General features: G+C 41.6%; 1 protein-coding gene across 1 annotated transcript in view; it reads right to left on the bottom strand.

Moving 5' to 3' along the window:
- Positions 1 to 19872, bottom strand: part of LOC139417170 (Kv channel-interacting protein 4-like) — a 186927-nt gene extending 167055 nt beyond the window's left edge. Inside the window, exon 1 of the mRNA XM_071166413.1 lies at positions 19746 to 19872. Within this exon, the coding sequence (XP_071022514.1) occupies positions 19746 to 19833 (88 nt within the window). The 5' untranslated portion in view covers positions 19834 to 19872. The remainder of the gene's footprint in view (positions 1 to 19745) is intronic.
- Between the last annotated feature and the right edge of the window lie 463 nt (positions 19873 to 20335).

Raw genomic sequence — 20335 nt, forward strand, 5'->3', positions numbered from 1 at the left:
CTCGGCAGAAACACTAACGTTATTGGACTCTGATAAAAAAAAAAAACTAATACTGTCTTGTGTGGTTGTCATTTAAGCTACACATTTGGGAGCTCCTTTTAATTTGGCTAGATGGCTAGCGTAGTAATGCACGGCTACAATTCCAAGCTTTTGCAGAGCTTTTCTTTGTTTGTTTTCTTCCTTTTCATTTAGATACTTACTGAAGGTCTTTTCACCACTTGATTACGCCCTATTGATCATTCGTACATGTACAGACACTCGGCCCCTTTTCTTTTTTGGTAACAGGGTAACATACTGTGGGACACTTATTTGGCCATCCTTAAGACACATTGTACGTTTTGCACTGATTGAAGAATCTCTGACTCAGGACAGTTCAGTTTCACTGTTATGGGGTGTAGACCTAGTTATGGGGTGTAGACCTAATCACCTTTTTGTGAATGCTTTTTCAAATGTATTTCACCACCGAGTTAGGACAAGACGGTTTCTGTTTATATGCACCGAAGCCGCACAAACTTCAACCTGCTGTCTCCATTCGCTGGAGAAGGAGACGAGGAGTGACCTTTTTCGGTCCTATTTTTTATTTGTTGCTTTTTTCATCAGTTCTCTGTTATCTTTGCAAATTATATTAATAGTATTATGGGAATAGGTAGGCCTAATCTTATAAAAGTTTCTATATTGGAATTCTAAGGCAATGAACAATCCTGTCAAGAGGCCTAGGATCTTCTCTCATTTGAAAAAGCTAAAAGTAGATATTTTTTTTACACGAGACCCATTTACCCATTTACGCATTTCAGATCACTCAAGGCTACAAAACTCCAGGTTTAGTCAGGTTTTCCTTCCAGACTTTAACTCCCAAGCCAGTGGGGTTGCAATTATGGTTAGTAAAATAATACATTTCTCTACTACTAATGTTATTTCAGACAGTAATGGGAGATATTTCATCATAACGGGCACCATTTGACACACACCTGTAGTATTGGTCAATGTATATGCTCCCATTTTTGATGATGTTGAATTTGCCAACGGGTTGCTGGGGAAAATCCCTTCTCTGAACACCCATCTTTTGATATTTGGCGGGGATCTGAATTGTGTTACTAGCCCGGCTTAAGACCGCTTCAACCCCAGAACTATGTCTCCTTCTGTTATGTCAAAGACCTTCTCAGATTGTATGGTTCAGAACGGGTATACAGATCCCTGGAGATTTCAGAATCCCCAGGCAAGAGAGAATTCTTTATTTTCACGTGTACACCATTCTTTCTCTCATCTTGACTATTTCTTTATTACTTCCAAAATGTCACCTCTTCTGAATATTTACCCGGTGTAATTTCTGACCATGGACCTTTAGCCCTAGCCATAGTCCTAATCAGGACAAACTCGTACTCCTCTCTGGAGATTCAATTCTCTTCTCCTGCCTGATTGCAGACTTCTGTGATGTTTTCTCCACTTCCATTGATAATTTTCTTATTTCAAATCAGACAAACTCAACCTCTCGTTCTCGCTTATGGGAATCACTTAAGGCCTATCTTAGAGGATAAATTATTTCTTATTATTCTCATTTAAACAAAACTCGGAAAGCTAAACTAGAAGAACTGACTAATTCAATCTCCAGAGCTATATAAGCAACGCTTGAACTTACAATCTGAATTAAATCTCTTCTCCACTTCAGATGCAGAACGTTTACTATTGCATTCACGTGGTAACTACTATGAACATGGTGACAGGGCAAGTCGTCTGCTCGCACACCAATTAAAACGCAGTGCTGCTACCCATCTGATTCCCCAAATTAAAGATTCCTCTCATAGATTGAATTCTGACCCTACGGAGATCCATGACACCTGCAAATCCTTCTATTCGCCTGAATTTCCATCAGATACTGCCAATATGACTACATTTTTGGGTGAACTGGAGACTCCCACAGTTGAGGCTGAAACTGCAGATGACCTTGATTTCCCTCTCAGCCTTGAAGATATTCAGTCTATCAAGTCGATGCAGAGCAGTAAGGCTCCAGGGCCTGATGGGTTTCCAGCTGAGGTCTTCAAGAAATTCTATACCAAGTTAGCCCCTTCACTTTTATCTATGTATAATGAATCCCTTGAACATGGCTTGATGCCACCTACCCTAACACAGGCGTCAAATGCGCTTCTCCTTAAGGGTAAAGACCACACTTCCTGTTCTTCATTTAGGCCCCGAAGTCTCCTTAATGTGGATGTAAAGGTGCTGGTGAAGGTGATAGCGAGGCGTCTGGAAGTAGTCTTAGCTGGAATCATATCACAGGAACAAACCGGCTTTATAAAAAGGACAGATATTCAATTTTTAAACATTCGGACGGTGTTTAACATGATTTATTCTAAACAATTCTCCAACTCCCCTGAGGTTGTCATCTCCCTAGAGACAGAGAAGGCATTTGACAGAATTGAATGGGAGTACCACTGCATCTACTATGAGTCCTATTGATAAGAATCACTTATTCCCCGCTTCTCTAATAGATAATGCTTTGTCTTACTGGACAAGCAAAGGTATTAAGTCCTTCAAAGACTTATTTATATGTAAATATAATTTTTTCTAGTTTTCCCAACCTGGCCTCTAAAATACTCTTTGCCTCCATTTCACTTTTTCCGTTACCTTCAAATTAGGCATTGGGTCCCCTCCCAATTCTCTGGCTTCCCTGCTCCACCCTTTTGCCAACCCTGGTGTGGCAATTGACTCTATTACCTCAACAGAAAGCAGTCATTTCTCAGATCTGTGTATTTTGTCATTGGACAAACACTCCACCAACAAAATGAAATCTGCTTGGGAATTTACACAGGAGTGGTGGGATGAGGCGATTGATAGAGTGTGCTCCACTACATCTTGTGTTCGTCTTAGTCTCATACAATCAAGGTTTCACATAGGGTGCATCATTTTTCCAAATCCAGATTGGCATATATCCAAATGTAAATGTTGAGTGTGATAGTCATATGTTAATTCTATGCTCTAAACTACTAAATTACTGGGATTTTACTTTTAAAACATTATCTAAGGTGCATGAAATTAACCTGCAGCCTTGTCCCTTGATAGCGGTTTTCGGTATTCCGGAAGACTTATTCTCCTTGGACCCCAAACCATGCCCATATTGTTGTTTTTACATCCTTATTAGACTTCTCCAGTGGAAGTCTGCTCAGCCCCCCTCTACTTCAATGGCTCAACAATGTAATGTTCATCCTAAAGCTTGAGAAAATAAAGTATTCTTAGGGGTTCCAACGATACATTTGTTAGAAAATGGCAACCATTTATATTACACTTTAATGGCTTGCAGAGGCTCACCTCTGATGAGATGCTTTAAAGTTTAAGGCATTACCAGTAGTCATTACATGATAGGTACAGTCATCAATATAATGCTATCCAGCCCAAGCAAGTTTGTCTAAGGTTTACTGATCATTATATACTCTGTAGAATGTGTTTTCTAGGACCGAATTGAGGCAGGGTGTGGGATAGGTTGCCTATACGGGGTGATCAGGGTGGGTGGTTGGGAGAGGGTTGGGAGGGAGGGAATCGAGGAAGGTGGACTGAGGTAGGGAAGGGACTAGGGGGGTTGGGTGGATGTGTTGTATGGAGGGAAGGTGGGTGGTTGGAATACGGTAAAATCTTTGTAATTACAGTGCCTTGCGAAAGTATTCGGCCCCCTTGAACTTTGCGACCTTTTGCCACATTTCAGGCTTCAAACATAAAGATATAAAACTGTATTTTTTTGTGAAGAATCAACAACAAGTGGGACACAATCATGAAGTGGAACGACATTTCTTGGATATTTCAAACTTTTTTAACAAATCAAAAACTGAACAATTGGGCGTGCAAAATTATTCAGCCCCCTTAAGTTAATACTTTGTAGCGCCACCTTTTGCTGCGATTACAGCTGTAAGTCGCTTGGGGTATGTCTCTATCAGTTTTGCACATCGAGAGACTGAAATTTTTTCCCATTCCTCCTTGCAAAACAGCTCGAGCTCAGTGAGGTTGGATGGAGAGCATTTGTGAACAGCAGTTTTCAGTTCTTTCCACAGATTCTCGATTGGATTCAGGTCTGGACTTTGACTTGGCCATTCTAACACCTGGATATGTTTATTATTGAACCATTCCATTGTAGATTTTGCTTTATGTTTTGGATCATTGTCTTGTTGGAAGACAAATCTCCGTCCCAGTCTCAGGTCTTTTGCAGACTCCATCAGGTTTTCTTCCAGAATGGTCCTGTAATTGGCTCCATCTTTCTTCCCATCAATTTTAACCATCTTCCCTGTCCCTGCTGAAGAAAAGCAGGCCCAAACCATGATGCTGCCACCACCATGTTTGACAGTGGGGATGGTGTGTTCAGCTGTGTTGCTTTTACGCCAAACATAACGTTTTGCATTGTTGCCAAAAAGTTCAATTTTGGTTTCATCTGACCAGAGCACCTTCTTCCACATGTTTGGTGTGTTTCCCAGGTGGCTTGTGGCAAACTTTAAACGACACTTTTTATGGATATCTTTAAGAAATGTCTTTCTTCTTGCCACTCTTCCATAAAGGCCAGATTTGTGCAATATACGACTGATTGTTGTCCTATGGACAGAGTCTCCCACCTCAGCTGTAGATCTCTGCAGTTCATCCAGAGTGATCATGGGCCTCTTGGCTGCATCTCTGATCAGTCTTCTCCTTGTATGAGCTGAAAGTTTAGAGGGACGGCCAGGTCTTGGTAGATTTGCAGTGGTCTGATACTCCTTCCATTTCAATATTATCGCTTGCACAGTGCTCCTTGGGATGTTTAAAGCTTGGGAAATCTTTTTGTATCCAAATCCGGCTTTAAACTTCTTCACAACAGTATCTCGGACCTGCCTGGTGTGTTCCTTGTTCTTCATGATGCTCTCTGCGCTTTTAACGGACCTCTGAGACTATCACAGTGCAGGTGCATTTATACGGAGACTTGATTACACACAGGTGGATTGGATCATTCAGAGATCCTCACTGAACTTCTGGAAAGAGTTTGCTGCACTGAAAGTAAAGGGGCTGAATGATTTTGCACGCCTAATTTTTCAGTTTTTGATTTATTAAAAAACTTTGAAATATCCAATAAATGTTGTTCCACTTCATGATTGTGTCCCATTTGTTGTTGATTCTTCACACAAAAAAAATTATGTTTGAAGCCTGAAATGTGGCAAAAGGTCGCAAAGTTCAAGGGGGCCGAATACTTTCGCAAGGCACTGTACCTTGATGTACATTCTGTAAAACTTGAATAAAAATATATACTACCGTTCAAAAGTTTGGGGTCACTTAGAAATGTCCTTGTTTTTGAAAGAAAAGCTATTTTTTTGTCCATTAAAATAACATCAAATTGATCAGAAATACAGTATAGACATTTATCACTTGAAAACCCTTTTGCATCTATGTTAGCACAGCTGAAACCTGTTGTGCTCATTAAAGAAGCAATACCACTGCCTTCTTTAGACTAGTTGAGTATCTGGAACCTCAGCATTTGTGGGTTGGATTAGAGGCTCAAAATGGCCAGAAACCAATAACTTTCTTCTGAAACTATTCAGTCTATTCTTGTTCTGAGAAATGAAGGCTATTCCATGCGAGAAACTACCAAGAAAATCTTGTACAACACTGTGTAATACTCCCTTCACAGATCAGCACAAACAGTCTCTAACCAGAATAGAAAAAGGAGTGGGAGGCCCCGGTGCACAACTGAGCAAGAGGACAAGTACATTAGTATGTCTAGTTTGAGAAACAGACACCTCACAAGTCCTCAACTGGCAGCTTCATTAAATAGTACCAGCAAAACACCAGTCTCAACGTCAACAGTGAAGAGGCGACTCCGGGATGCAGGACATCTAGGCAGAGCTTAATCTTTTCTTTTTATTGGTCAGTCAGATATGGCTTTTCCTTTGCAACTCTGCCTAGAAAGCCAGCATCCCGGAGTCACCTCTTCACTGTTGATGTTGAGACTGGTGCTATCCATAATAATCTCATCCTGTAGACTACCTACCCACACTACCTGCGAGCTGTTGGCTAGAACACGTGCCAAGACCAGAGTAGACATATTTGCCATTTAACGCAACAGTTTGTGACAAAACTATCAATAGGGTTGAAAATGCGATCGAAAGTTTGTGTTTCTATTTTTTTCCGGTACATTAAAACTTGAGCGAAAACTTACATTGTGTGTGTGCACTGTCGTCACTCACCGATTTTTCAGCGGTGGTGTTTCTGCCAAGTCCGTTTGGTGGAAACACCACTGGAGGGAAAATGCTCATATTTGTGGATTTTAGATATTCACATGAAAATATGTTGGGAATTAGATGGAAACCTAGCTACTGACAAGATTGACAGAGAGAGAAGGACAGAGGTGGAACTTAGAGAGCCCAAAAAAGTGGTTTCCACAAGTACATAGAGTAGCCAGCCAAACAGAAACAGTAGCCAGCCAGGTTTCCAAGGACATCTATTGTGGATGGCCTCTGGTACATTTTAATACCTCGATTCCATCTGAAATATACCGCAAAATGATTTAATAATTTAAAGAGTTTACCTCCCAGATTGGAAAAATTACAATTTGAATGACTGAAAATGTATGAATTCAATGTATTGTTAGTTGTTTTGGATATTGTCTAGGCATACACGATTCAGGACTATTTTCTAAGTCAGAGAACATTAAACCACATCAGCAGACCACTTTTGAGGTCCGGGAAACATCTGTGAAATGTAGATTGAGGTGTAGTTACCCTTTAATTAAAGTGAGCACCTAGCAAGAGGCTGTTTAGCTGTGCTTTTGTAGCACACGTGATGGTAGAGTTTGCAAAACAAATACCCACTGGATTGATAAAAATAATCATATTATCATTCTGCAAGGTAAGCATAGGCTACTTTAAAGTTAACCTTAATTTAATGTTTTTGGGAAAGACTATCTACCAGAGGACCGTTTTCATTAGCATTATCGCTAACAGCTACACAAAGTGGTAGACGTGCGCATCACACACAGAGGCAGGGGCATTCTCGTTGCCTCTTCAGAAAGTTCACTGATGCATTCCGTTCATGTCTTAAAACCTGTTGCATCTCTAGGGGCGCTATTTCATTTTTGGATAAAAAACGTTCCCATTTTAAGAGCGATATTTTGTCACGAAAAGATGCTCGACTATGCATATTCTTGACCGTTTTGGAAAGAAAACACTCTGAAGTTTCAGAATCTGCAAAGATTTTGTCTGTAAGTGCCCCAGAACTCATTCTACAGGCGAAACCAAGATGAAACGTCAAACAGGAAATGAGCAGAATTTCTGAAGCTCTGTTTTCTAATGTCTCCTTATATGGCTGTGAATGCGACAGGAAAAAGCTTAGACCTTCTGCCGTTTCCCCAAGATGTCGGCAGCATTGTGACGTATTTGTAGGCATATCATTGGAAGATTGACCATAAGAGACTACATTTTCCAAGTGTCCGCCTGGTGTCCTGCGTCGAAATTGGTGCGCAAAGCCAGGTGCAAGTATTTTTCCATTTGATTGAGAGGAGAAACCATGCTTCCACTAACGATATATCATCGAAGAGATATGTGAAAAACACCTTGAGGATTGATTCTAAACAACGTTTGCCATGTTTTCAGTCGATATTATGGAGTTAATTTGGAAAAAAGTTCGCGTTTTGAGGACTGAATTTTCGGGTTTTTTTGGTAGCCAAATGTGATGTACAAAACGGAGCTATTTCTAATGCACAAAGAATCTTTTTGGAAAAACTGAGCATTTGCTATCTAACTGAGAGTCTCCTCATTGAAAACATCTGAAGTTCTTCAAAGGTAAATGATTTTACTTGAAGGCTTTTATGTTTTTGTTGAAATGTTGCGTGCTGGATGCTAACGCTAATTCTAACGCTAAATGCTACGCTAGCTAGCTACTTTTACACAAATGATTGTTTTCCTATGGTTGAGAAGCATATTTTGGAAATCTGAGATGACAGTGTTGTTTACAAAAGGCTAAGCTTGAGAGATGGCATATTTATTTCATTTAATTTCATTTGCGATTTCCATGAATAGTTAACGTTGCGTTATGGTAATGAGCTTGAGTCTGTATTCACGATCCCGGATCCGGGATGGGGAGATCAGAAAGGTTAAGATAAACTTGGGCAAATTACATTTTCAATACATTTACAGTAGTTGATTGCTGACTAAGGTCAATAAAAAAATTATATTGTTGAACTCAGTTTTACTGTCTGGATTAGTGATCCAAATGAACAACTCTCACCTATGTGATTCAGTCGGCTACAATGACTGACAAGAGTCACTCACTTTAGAGTCACTGTCTGGCAAACCCCAACATCCTAGGAGATCCTTTGGTTTAGTTGTCCCTTTGCGATATGGACAACCACGTTGCATGATTGGTTTATAGGATATTGACTTTATTCAGTCAGTTTGACACCTTTTATAAACTAGTCAACACTTTACATTTCAGATGTCAATCAAAGCACAACAAAAAAAAAATCGCAAAATAAAATGGTGTCAAAAAACAATAATTAGTCGAAGTCGTGGATTTTGACTCATCGTTACCACTTTTATACATGGGACGTGCAAATTCAGCAACCAGAAATCTATATTGACTAGATGTTCATGTCTCCAACCTATTAATGGGAGTTGTTGTCCCAAAGGCGGGAAGGCAGGCGACAAGCGTAGGTGCATAAAAATCCCATAGAAACACATTGGGCTCATTTTGGACAGATTTCGGCAACAGTGAAACCTCACATCGCCTTCCTCTGCTGTGTTTCCCTGCCATCGCTCACTTTGTGACTGACAGCCACCTATCCTAGCAATAGATCGCTAGAAAATGCATATCATTCATTCTAGCGGGAGAGGTTTCACCGCACTAGAAAATTATTATTTATGGTTGCACCGATATTACATTTTTGGCCGATACCGATATCCAATACTTCCCTTAACAAAAAAACTAAAATATTTAGCAGCCTTTTAAGCATTCTAGTACAGTTAAATAGTTAAAACACACACACACAAAAAAGTTTTGTTGGAATTTACATATGTCCCTATTACCAGCAAAACATAATCAAAACCTATTTCTTTCACTTACTTGCTGTGCTGTTTCGTTGTTCACTTGTTCAGTCTTTTCATTCTCAACCAGTAGTGTGTACCGAGGCTCGAGGTGCTCGACCAGTCGGCAAAAGCCAACATCATCCACGACAGAGAACGGTTGATTGTCAAGGGCAATGAATTCCATTATCTTGCCGTTAATGGATTTCGTCCTTGAGCTAAAAATTTTGCAGAAATGTTCTTACTCTTTCAAATGACTGCTCGACTTGAACTTGTTTAGTTGTTGGAAGTGTGCACTTAGAACAAAAGCAGAAAAAAATTAAAGTAGTCCAACGTCTGGGGGTGATGCACTTTCAAATTCTTAATTAGGTTTGTGATAAGGAACTATTTCACTTTCTCCCCTCGGGAAATAATAGCAGCACAAACGTTGCATACAATGTATTGTTATCTTCCTTTGAAACGTCAAAATAGATCCACACAGCAGACATTGTGGGCCAGGTTATGAATGCTAGGTTGTATTTTTAGTGGCTTCATTACGTCATCTACCTACATTATATAGGAATGCAAGTCAGCTTTGACATTGGTTTTGCACATCTGCATTAAACTAGACATCGGGCCGATGCCGATGTCGACATTTTTAACTAATAACGTCCGATTCCGATATGCTTACTGATATCCTGCATCCCTATTATTATTAAATGTTTTAGACCACTGCGCCACTCGGGAGGCCCGCAAAATATAAACTTTTAGTTGAAAAGTAGCCTAGTTAAATATGAGGTGGAAAATGTAACCGGCTGAAAATGATTAGCAGACAGCCGACGCTAACGTAAAACACTGACGAAAGAGTGGGAGGGAAAAGGTACATGAGATTGAGAGAAGGCGTCAGAAGACCAGAAAAAGAGGAGTGAGAACTGGGGGAGAGAAAGAGAAGTAGAGAGAAAGGAAGAGTGAAAATAAGCAGGGTTGACAGAGGGGGAGGGAAAGAGAAAGATGATAGAGAACAAGATGGATTAAGTGTGCAAGCAACAGGGCGGGGGAGAAGGGGGTTGGAGAATTTAGTCATCTAAATTTAAATCTAAGTTTCCAACAGTAATGATGACTTGAGGGAACACCAAAACACAAAAAGGTGCTGAGGTATTGGAATAAGTCGCTGACGTGATAAAACATGAGGAGCCAATAACACAAATCAACACCAAACAAATTAAGATCCCTGTGTTGATCTAAAAGGGCAAAGCCTTTGTTGGCTGTTCAATGTCCTTGGGCTCCGGTCCGACGGCCCTGCCTCTTCTTCACATCATTATCTAATAATGAAGCACGGCCATATCGCTGCAGGTTTTCAATTTGTCTCCACTCCTGCAGCAGCAGCGCTACCCAGGCATCTGTGGTCTGTGGGTCCCCAGGAGGCATCAAAAGTACAGAGGGATCCAATACACAGAGCTCAGCGCTCGACCATGCCCTCCAACGCTGCTGCTAAAAATACCCTGGCCATTCTTTCTAGTGAAAGGGACTCTCATTTACAAACATTAGTGCAAATGGTAAAACTGATTACATTTTCTATAGGGGCTAGATTGGAATGGACTGCAGGCGAGTATCACTAGGAGCAGTAGACCAATGTACATCGCAGAAAAACAATGGCTTCTCGGTATCCAGAGGGACTGGTGAATTCTCTGATTGTATTGCGGTCGCCACGAGCACAGACTACTAAAAAACAACCTAAGCAAATGTAAATGTCACTGACTTTTGCCATGTTTCCTTTAATGAAAATATTTTATTTATTCGGGGAAAACCCATCGTGATCAGGGGCTCATTCCCAAGGGTGCTCTGATCACAGTAATACAACAATCAAATACGAAAACAGCAAATCAATACAAAACACAGTAAGAAAAAGTTCCATTCCTCGGCTACTACGTCCTCAATCAACACCATAAACTGCCCGAGCTGCACCAGAACATCCAACATGTAAACATCAATTCTCCAGTTTGTGAACAATTTATGAATCTAAAACAAATCAAAAGTCAACCCTAGGGTGTCGGTCATTCAAAAGTTCTTACTTGATCAAACTTGTTTCATATAAATAACTAAATCTTAAATGCTGCCGACATACAACACAGATCATACTAATTTGTACAGTGCATGTATACAGTGAATTAAATATTTACACATTAACAAAGGAGTAACTAGAATTAAGCAATAAGGTCCGGGGGGGGGTGTGGTATATGGCCAATATACCATGGCTAAGGGCTGTTCTTATGCACGATGCAACGCGAAGTGCCTGGATACAGCCCTTAGCCGTGGTATATTGGCCATATACCACAAACCCCTGAGGTGCCTTATTGCTATTATAAACTGGTTACCAACGTAATTAGAGCAGTACAAATAAAATGTTTTGTCATACCCGTGGTATACGCTCTGACAGCCAATCAGCATTAAGGGCATGAACCACCCAGTTTCTAAACTGTGGTAGACCAGGGGTGTGGGGGCGTACACACAATAACTCCAGCTCTCGTCCCTGGAGACGGGGTGCTGTAATCACTTCTCTCAACCCTGAGGGTGACATTCATTTGACAAGCTCATCATTATCTAATTACTCATTGTAAGTCCAATTAATAACAGGCTACTCACCGATGGGGGTTCTAGCTCTACAGCGACTACTAGAAGGCTGAGCCATCCATATCCACTAGTGTGTATGTGAGCTATGTGCTCACATCATAACGCACTCGTGAGGGTTTTTCGGAGAAGTTGGAGCCAAACACACACATAATCAAAGTCAGAATAACAGCTGGTTCCCTTAACTTCTGGTTTATAACGGGGTGGAGGATTGCTGAAGACAAATCTTTTTTTTCTTCTTTTAACCAGCATAATTATTTTTTGGCTTAGAAACCTGGCGGAAGACAACCGAGTAGCCAAATGAAAGACAAATTGATCATGCCCATCCTCTCCATCCTCTCTTTAAGATAAGAGTGAGCTGGATTACTTTACTACATCCATCCCAGCCCGAGGGATGAGTTGTTTGGACTGTGGACTATCCCTCGCATTGTGTCCGCAGGCAAGCAGTGCCAACTTCGGTCCAGGAAGCCATGCCAGTCTGACGGCAACAAAGCAGCGGTACCTCTGGGGACAAGGGGCCAGTGAATCAGACGTGGTAAGAGAGCTGACCTCTTCCTGGTCCGTGCTAAAAAGGCAGTGAACTGTGGGAAAGGGGTCGCGATGAAAGGTCAATATTCATTGGACATGGGCCAACATGCTACTGAGATGGATACCGTCTTGAGTTTTAGCCATTTTTGTTCAATTATGTGTAGCAGCTTGATAAGACATTACTAATGCCCTTGTCAGACATTCCTTGGCTTATGTCACCTGGTGTCATGTCAACTGGGCCTGGTTACCTGTCTAAATGAAGGATGAATTAAACTAAATGCCTTTGATCTCTAAGATCAGCTGAAGGGGGTTTGGGGACGTTCGGTCACAGAGGTAGAATAAATAGCTCTCGCCTCTGATAGAGGTAATTCAATTGTCCTACTTTACTTTCTTGGCTCCGTCTGCAGCTAGGAGGGGGGGGGGGGTTGTCTGAACATTTTCAGTCTAAATTAAATCTAATTATGATGCTGCTTGTACTGTGTAGCTGCTTTGTGATATTTTGGCTTCAGAATGTCTTTGATGAGCCATGCCGGCTCCATGGACTGCAAATTCAAGAAAGACAATTGCAGAGTCATTGCTGTATCATTATGAGACAAACATAAGCATGCTGCAAGCAACAGAATATCCTAGAGAGACTTAATGGGCCGGTTCCCCTGTAAGAGAACGACTAGTCTTAATCTGTCGAGACTTTAGTACGTTTTCACTATAAAACATGGACCAACACTTATCTTGAGAAGAGTAGCTCTATCGGAAATAATTAGCAAATTTGCAAAGTAATGAGTCACATCAGATCTTGATTCTCTGCACACAACTCGAATATTGGTAAAAGGGTGTGTCTCAGATTCTCAAGCAGATGCCATATCAGTTCACTGGAGGTGAAAGGCAACATTATGAAACGTTCGTCAACCATCTGTCATTGTTGTATCTAAATGAAATGTGGAGTTGGGCTGCATGGACTGTATACAACAAAAAGGTCTGAAAGGTGTGTATCGGTTCAATCAATATTGTCATTGCTTCGCTTTTCCTTCCGATAGGCTGGGTGGAATTTTAGCCACATTGCTTAGACGTATACAATTGGTTCAGATCTACAGTGCCTAGCTGGTAAAGACTAGGGGTTGATTTGGGTTTCACTTAGCGCACAGAGTTCAACAGTGAGCCTTCTCTGGTTACAGAACAGGTAGACTATGTACTGTGAGGGCCAACAACATGCCAACGCAATCTGCAATTTGGTATTAAATATTCAGTGTTTGGTCCGGGACTACGGGCTTTGAGAGCGCAGTCTCCAGAGGACAGGTGGAACATAAAGCGAGGGAAAGAAGTACAACTGGTCATCACGGGGCAGGGAAAGCCTTCGCAAGCTCAGTCACATGTGCATGCTCCAGTTACAGACACGCTTGAGGGCACATCCACACAAAGACAAAAAAATAAACATACTAGGAAAATGGTGACGGTCCCGTGAATGCAGATCTTTGCTCATATCTAAACACACACTGATGCACACTCAAACACAAACAACCTCCAAACAGACCCTACTTTGTAACAGACATGAGACGACGAGTGGGTCTCAGTAATGTCCTAAACTTAGGGCTGGATCCAAACACTTGCAATGTTTATGCAAATCCCTCCCTACAAGCAACTTCCCATGAACACATCTTCTGCTGAATCGACAGAATTCAGCCCCGACGGTACAACATTTCTCAATAAGGAAGGACGGGAAAATATTAGTCTCGACAGAATTCAAAGTAATTTAGTTGACAAGCTAAATTAAATTACTTAAATCAATGAGGGACCACTGAACCGCTTCCAAGAGAATCTAGAAGCCTGTACACCTCTACTTTGACAGGGAGGGAGAGAAGTTGTTGCAGTCCGTTGTATGGGAACTTTCCCCAGATAAGTGATTCAAAAACAAACAAAACAGGAGGGAAATAGGAGGTAATGTTCCAGAATGAGCACCAGGTATCTGAGCCTGTCCGGCTGAAAATGATGTATTACAGGAGCCGCCTCCGGGTGAAATCTGAATGCTAAGGGGGCCATCCGACCGGAGAGGGAAAAAATAAAATGGAAAATGTCTGATCTCTGACTTGGAGCAAATGGCAGATTTACCGCACGCTGTCTGTAGCGCAGGCAGGGGCAACGGCGGCATAGAAAAGAAGAGGAACACTTGTGCAGAGTCTTTGCGCAAAGTCTGGGGGGATATTGACAAGCAAGGATTGACTCGGAAATTAGGCCGCTTAGGCGTAAACACGTAATACGTACGTACTGGTTTAAAACTTCTAATACACTTGATTAATACTTCAGTGAATAGTCCCTCTTTCTTCCTCCCTCTCAATCAGTGAAAATGACTACATAAAAGGGAAATGTGTTTCCCTCAGTGCTCAGATAAATCGTTGCGGTTTTTAATGTATTGAGTGCTGATAGGAATGTTTTGTTTTATGGCTTAAGAACCTGTACAATTTTGATTTGCCCCCCCCCCACCCCTTTACTCTCAGAGGCAGACCACTGCTGAAACATTTAAGGATCTGCTCTGTGAAAGTGTTATCATAGAATGTGTGCCATGAATACAAATTCAACCGGAGGCCTGACTCTAGCCATTGTACTCGTCATAACCTTATGCGCTGGACATAATAATTGCTCCTCATCCACACAAATAAACCGGAGCGTCACATTCATATGATAGTTGGCAGTAAAATAACCAAATTTATATACAGTCCGGTGCAACATATTAAGTCACACAAACTGCACTGTAGGCCTATGCATAAAGACACAATCTTAGTGACTGTTTGTAACAGAAAGAGCATGCATGAACTGTGCTTTGTAAGTAAAGTCTTCAATGTCCGTGGAACCAATTCTAGAACAATGAAAATCTCAATTAAAATCTTATGGTCCAGAAATTTGCAGAATCAATCATTCTCCTACTAGATCATAACAGTGATGCGGCCATCGCTCTGGTCAAAAAAACCATATGAATCACGTCAGGTTCTATAAAATAATTGGCCGGTGCAGATTTTTCAACAATTGGTTAACTGAGGTGGAAATGCTATTCTGGCTCTAATGGTTGAATTATTAATGGTTGATATAATCATGTGGGTTTTATCTACATCACAGGTATGACTGCTCTTCTTGTTGCATTGCATCATATTCATTGACCATTGGCAGTTACACCCTTCAGCATATGTTTCAAGACCAAATACAAATGAGCAGTAGCATTGGTGGTTTACAACACATTAAGTCACTCTCGAAGAGCATCTTCTCATTCTCCCATAAGAAAAGGCTCAAATATATCAAATTGAGTAGGGCTAGACTATATTAAATAACTGATTAGAGATGGGGGACATAAGCCTAGTTTAGTGGCAACCGCTCTACACCAAATAACTGGCAGAGACGGCCACGTTGCATTATGTGGATTTTGTCGTTTCAGATAAAAGCACCACAGCAAAAGTGCAACACCTCCATATCAAACCATTAGGCTTCTTACACATCCATACTAGTATTGATCAAAACTTACACACTGTATTTAATTGTGAACACTTTGCTGTGTCAGAATCTAAATTTGATGCCACCAACGGGTATCGGAGGTTTAGAGAAAGAGACAACGCACACTTAGAACAGCTCAACTGGCTTTAAGTGGCCTATAATATTTTGGTTTTCCTAATTCAGCGAGCTTACAAGAATTGGGCTTCCTCCAATGGGAATTATAGCTTCTCCATTTATCCATTGTTATTAATAATTAATATGTTAGGCTTTAGCTGTCAAACAGAGAACTGCCAGAAAAGACTATACCTAAGCAAAATATACTAAGTAGATTCAGCTTTCCTTTTATAAAAAGCATGTTAGTCTGGTGCATCCGCAGACTTGGAATAAGTCAGCCTCTGAAGTTTCCAGACACAAATGACTGACAAAAATGTACTTCATTTGGGCCTATATTATCCCCCAATTTGTAAAACGAAAGGCCAGAATAATGCTACTTTGAAAAAACAATATCTATGTTTCAATGAACAAATGCATAAACATGTTCTGATGAACCAAGGGAGAACGACAATCTCCTGTAGGTATGGAAACCAACATCTCATTTGGTGGAGAGATGGTACTCTCCTTGCTCCGTACCACCAATGGTGATCACATCAACGATTGGTGTAATTGAGTGGAAAAGACCCTCCTACACTCTGCCAGAATGGTGGAGCAATCGTGACATCTCACTGCAAGGCTGCCCATTGGTGGAGGACATCCATCATTACACATCTACCAAAAACCACCAAGGACGAGCCTGTGGACTGTTGTTGTTTAAAATGTTGACCATGTCTACAACCAGATATCATATCCAACTAAATCCAGTCAGGTACTGAACCGCTAACTTCCCCAATGCTGTGAATACAGTGCATTCGAAAAGTATTCAGACCCCTTCCCACATTGTTAAATTACAGCCTTATTCTTAAATGGATTAAATAACATGTTTTCCTCCTCAATCTACACACAACACCCATAATGACAAAGTGAACAGGTTTATAGAAATGTACTCAAACCCTTTGCTATGAGTCTCGAAATTGAGCTTGGGTGCATCCTTTTTCCATTGATCATCCTTGAGATGTTTCTACAACTTGGAGTCCACCTGTGGTAAATTCAATTGATTGGACATGATTTGGAGAGGCACACACCTGTCTACAGGAGGTCCCAGTGCATGTCAGAGCAAAACCAAGCCATGAGGTCGAAGGAATTGTCTGTAAAGCACAGAGACCGGATTGTGTTGAGGCACAGATCTGGGGAAGGGTACCAAAACATTTCTGCAGCATTGAAGATCCTCAAGAACACAGTGGCCTCCAACATACTTAAATTGAAATAGTTTGGAACCACCAAGACTCTTCCTAGAGCTAACCTCTGGCCAAACTGAGCAATCAGGGAGAAGGGCCTTGATCAGGGAGGTGACCAAGAACCCAATGGTCACTCTGACAGAGCTCCAGAGTTCCTCTGTGGAGATGGTAGAAACTTCCAGCACTCCACCAATCAGGCCTTTATGGTTAGACAGAAGCCACTCCTCAGTAAAAGGCATATGACAACCCGCTAGGAGTTTGCCAAAAGGCACCTAAAGGACACTCAGACCATGAGAAGCAAGATTCTCTGGTTTGATGAAACCAAGATTAACTCTTCGGCCTGAATGCCAAGCGTCACATCTGGAGGAAACCTGACACCACTCATCACCTTGCCAATATCATCCCTAAGGTGAAGCATGATGGTGACAGCATCATGCTGTGGGGATGTTTATCAGCAGCAGGGACAGGGAGAGTAGTCAGGATTGAGGGAAAAATGAACAGAGCAAAGTAGAGAGATCCTTGATGAAAACCTGCTCCAGAGCTCAGACTGGGGTGAAGGTTCACCTTCCAACAGGACAACAACCCTGAGCCCAGACAACGTAGGAGTGGCTTCGGGACAAGTCTCTGAATGTCCTTGAGTGGCCCAGCCAGAGCCCGGACTTGAACCCTAACATCTCTGGAGAGACCAGAACATAGCTGTGCAGCGACACTTTTCATCCAATCTGACAGAGCTTGAGAGAATCTGCAGAGAAGAATGGGAGAAACTCCCCAAATACAGGTGTGCCAAGCTTCCAGTGTCATACCTGAGAAGACACAAGGCTGTCATCGCTGCCAAAGGTGTTTCAACAAAGTACTGAGTAATTTACAGAATACTTATATAAATGATCAGTTTTCAATTTTGAATACATGTGCAAAAAAAACAACCAAAAAACTGTTTTTGCTTTATCATTATGGGGTAGTGAGTGTAGATTGATGAGGGGAAAAATGCACTGTACATGTATTACAGGGGTGTCCACTAGTTACCACAGCCACAAAGTCAAAATTGTCTATAATCGTTAACTTCATGAAAACAAATGTTTATTGATCTTAATTTAAGTTTAGGCATAAGGTTAGCAGTGTGGTTAGGTTAAATATTTTAAGAAGAGAAATTGTAGAAATAGGCAGGGTTTTTGACTTTGTGGCAACGACCGCATTATAGGCATGCGTGCACTAATTAATGTCCATATGCAATGAGTATGGAGCAGCTATTCATGAAGTACATTCAGTCCCACATACCACTTCATAAGGTGCACAATTGCCTCTGCCAGTCATTAGCATTTTCATTTAGCACCTGAGGCTTCGGGCCACCTCATACACATAGTGAGATAATCAACCAGCCCTTCTGCTAGACAGCCAAATGAATGTACTAACAAGACAGGGACATGATGTCTACTAGCCTAAGGAGACCACACAGAGATGACAATGTACTCTGGTGATGACAAACGCCAGTGTCTTCATTATACATGAACATCATCTGAATGAGAGCGAGAAGGATAAGCAAACACTGATTAAATGAATAATGTATACATGTGAGTTATATAAATACTGCATGCATACAGTATCTATAGAACATGTTCTCCCCACCTGCTACTATAAGTGACCTTTGTTCTGTATTGAACGTAATCTAATATGTAATCTTGTTCAATCTACATTTGTTCATTACCAGTCCCATCGCCAAAGCTCAGACGTGGGAGTTAAGCTGGTGCAGAAGTTACAATACATCTGTTAATATAGGCATACTTGGGATGAGTTTTACAATGACACCTAAATCATGCAAACAAGGCAGTGACTATAGAAATTATTTTAGATATATTTTTTTCTGATGCAGTATGGCTGTATAATTGACCTGTCAAGAGGTTCGCTGAGGAGCAAGCAACACGCTGACCAAGGTAACTTTGCCAACTGATTGATACTTTGTCACTTTCGATGACAAAGAACACACTTTGTCCATGAATACACTGGAACCAACAGCCTTATGAGTAAATGTTCAGGAAACTGATTAGTTTATAACCTTTAATATGCAGTATATTTTATGTTTAAGTAAAATGCAGTATTCTATAAATCAATTGTGGCCAGGTATGATTGTTGGACTGTTGGATTGTCAGCCATAATGATTCTCAGATTGATCTATGACAAAACCATAAAATACAACACATTATGGGCTTCTTTGATGAAGCTGTGTAAATGGTTCTCAGTGACTACGTCACATTTTGTGTACTGTAGCTCAGGCATGCTGGAAGGGTTGTACACTACTAGCGATCAGTGACATATATTCAGGCACCTGTCCAAGGTGGAGATGGTGGTGACTTTTTTCAGTCCCTCCCACACTCCTCCTTACCAATCTCTCGCTCTGACACACACACACACACACACACACACACACACACACAATGACATGGCGCATGTAATAAAGCACACTCCAACTCCAGTATTTTTCACTGTACTCCAACTTGTCATGACCATATACATGAGCTAGACACCACAAGGCACGGCAAGCATTAAAGTGTGCTTGCTCTGTGTGGAAGTTTTATGCTTCTGTGGAAGCTGTGCTCTGCTTTGCACCGTAAAGTAAGTGACCATAAATGAACACGTTTAGGAGAAGCTTGAAAAGTACGACAACTTAACTTCCAAGATAACAAATGTTAGGCTACAGCCCATCTCAGCAGGACTGAAAGCAAGAGAGTTACTGTACACACAAAACACAGTAGCAGACAAGGGATGGCACAAAGCCCTTCAGAAACTTTACCTGCATGAAGCGTGCCCGTGACAAGTCTATACAGGTACTGAGCGAACTTAAACATCTCCCTCTTGCACCTCTTCCTGCAGCTGCTCATGTTGGCACAGGGGGTCAGGGGTCGCGAGGGGAATGGACTCTTCTTCGGAGTGTAATCCTTCTTGTTCCGCTCTCCGGGCTCTCCTCTTCTGTCCTCCAGTCCACTGTGTGGCTACGTTCCCCGGCGTGCCCCTGATCTAAGTGTGAGAGTGGTTGTGTTGGTGGCGGGAGCGCTTTGTGGAGAGCACCCCAGGGCTGCTCTTAATGTGACACCTTTCTCAGGGCTTCTCCGGCGCTTAGGCTCCGATCACCAGTGGGACGCTGCACAGTGAGCGCTGTAAGGGTCATTAATATTTCCTCACCGGCAGTTTACCTCAGGGTCCCCACGGTGCTGCTCTGCATCACTTGCACTCCCTCTTTTTCTCTGTACAGTGACCCTCCCTCGCTTTCGCTCTCTCTCATTGAAGCTTATTTTACAGAAGAGGCTATTCTCTCTCCACCCTTCTCATTTCTTCCCTGTACAGTGGCTCTCCACCTCTCGCTCCCCTACTACGCCAGCTGCT

Source organism: Oncorhynchus clarkii, chromosome 9, assembly GCF_045791955.1.
Source record: "Oncorhynchus clarkii lewisi isolate Uvic-CL-2024 chromosome 9, UVic_Ocla_1.0, whole genome shotgun sequence".
Classification (NCBI taxonomy): Eukaryota; Metazoa; Chordata; class Actinopteri; order Salmoniformes; family Salmonidae; genus Oncorhynchus; species Oncorhynchus clarkii.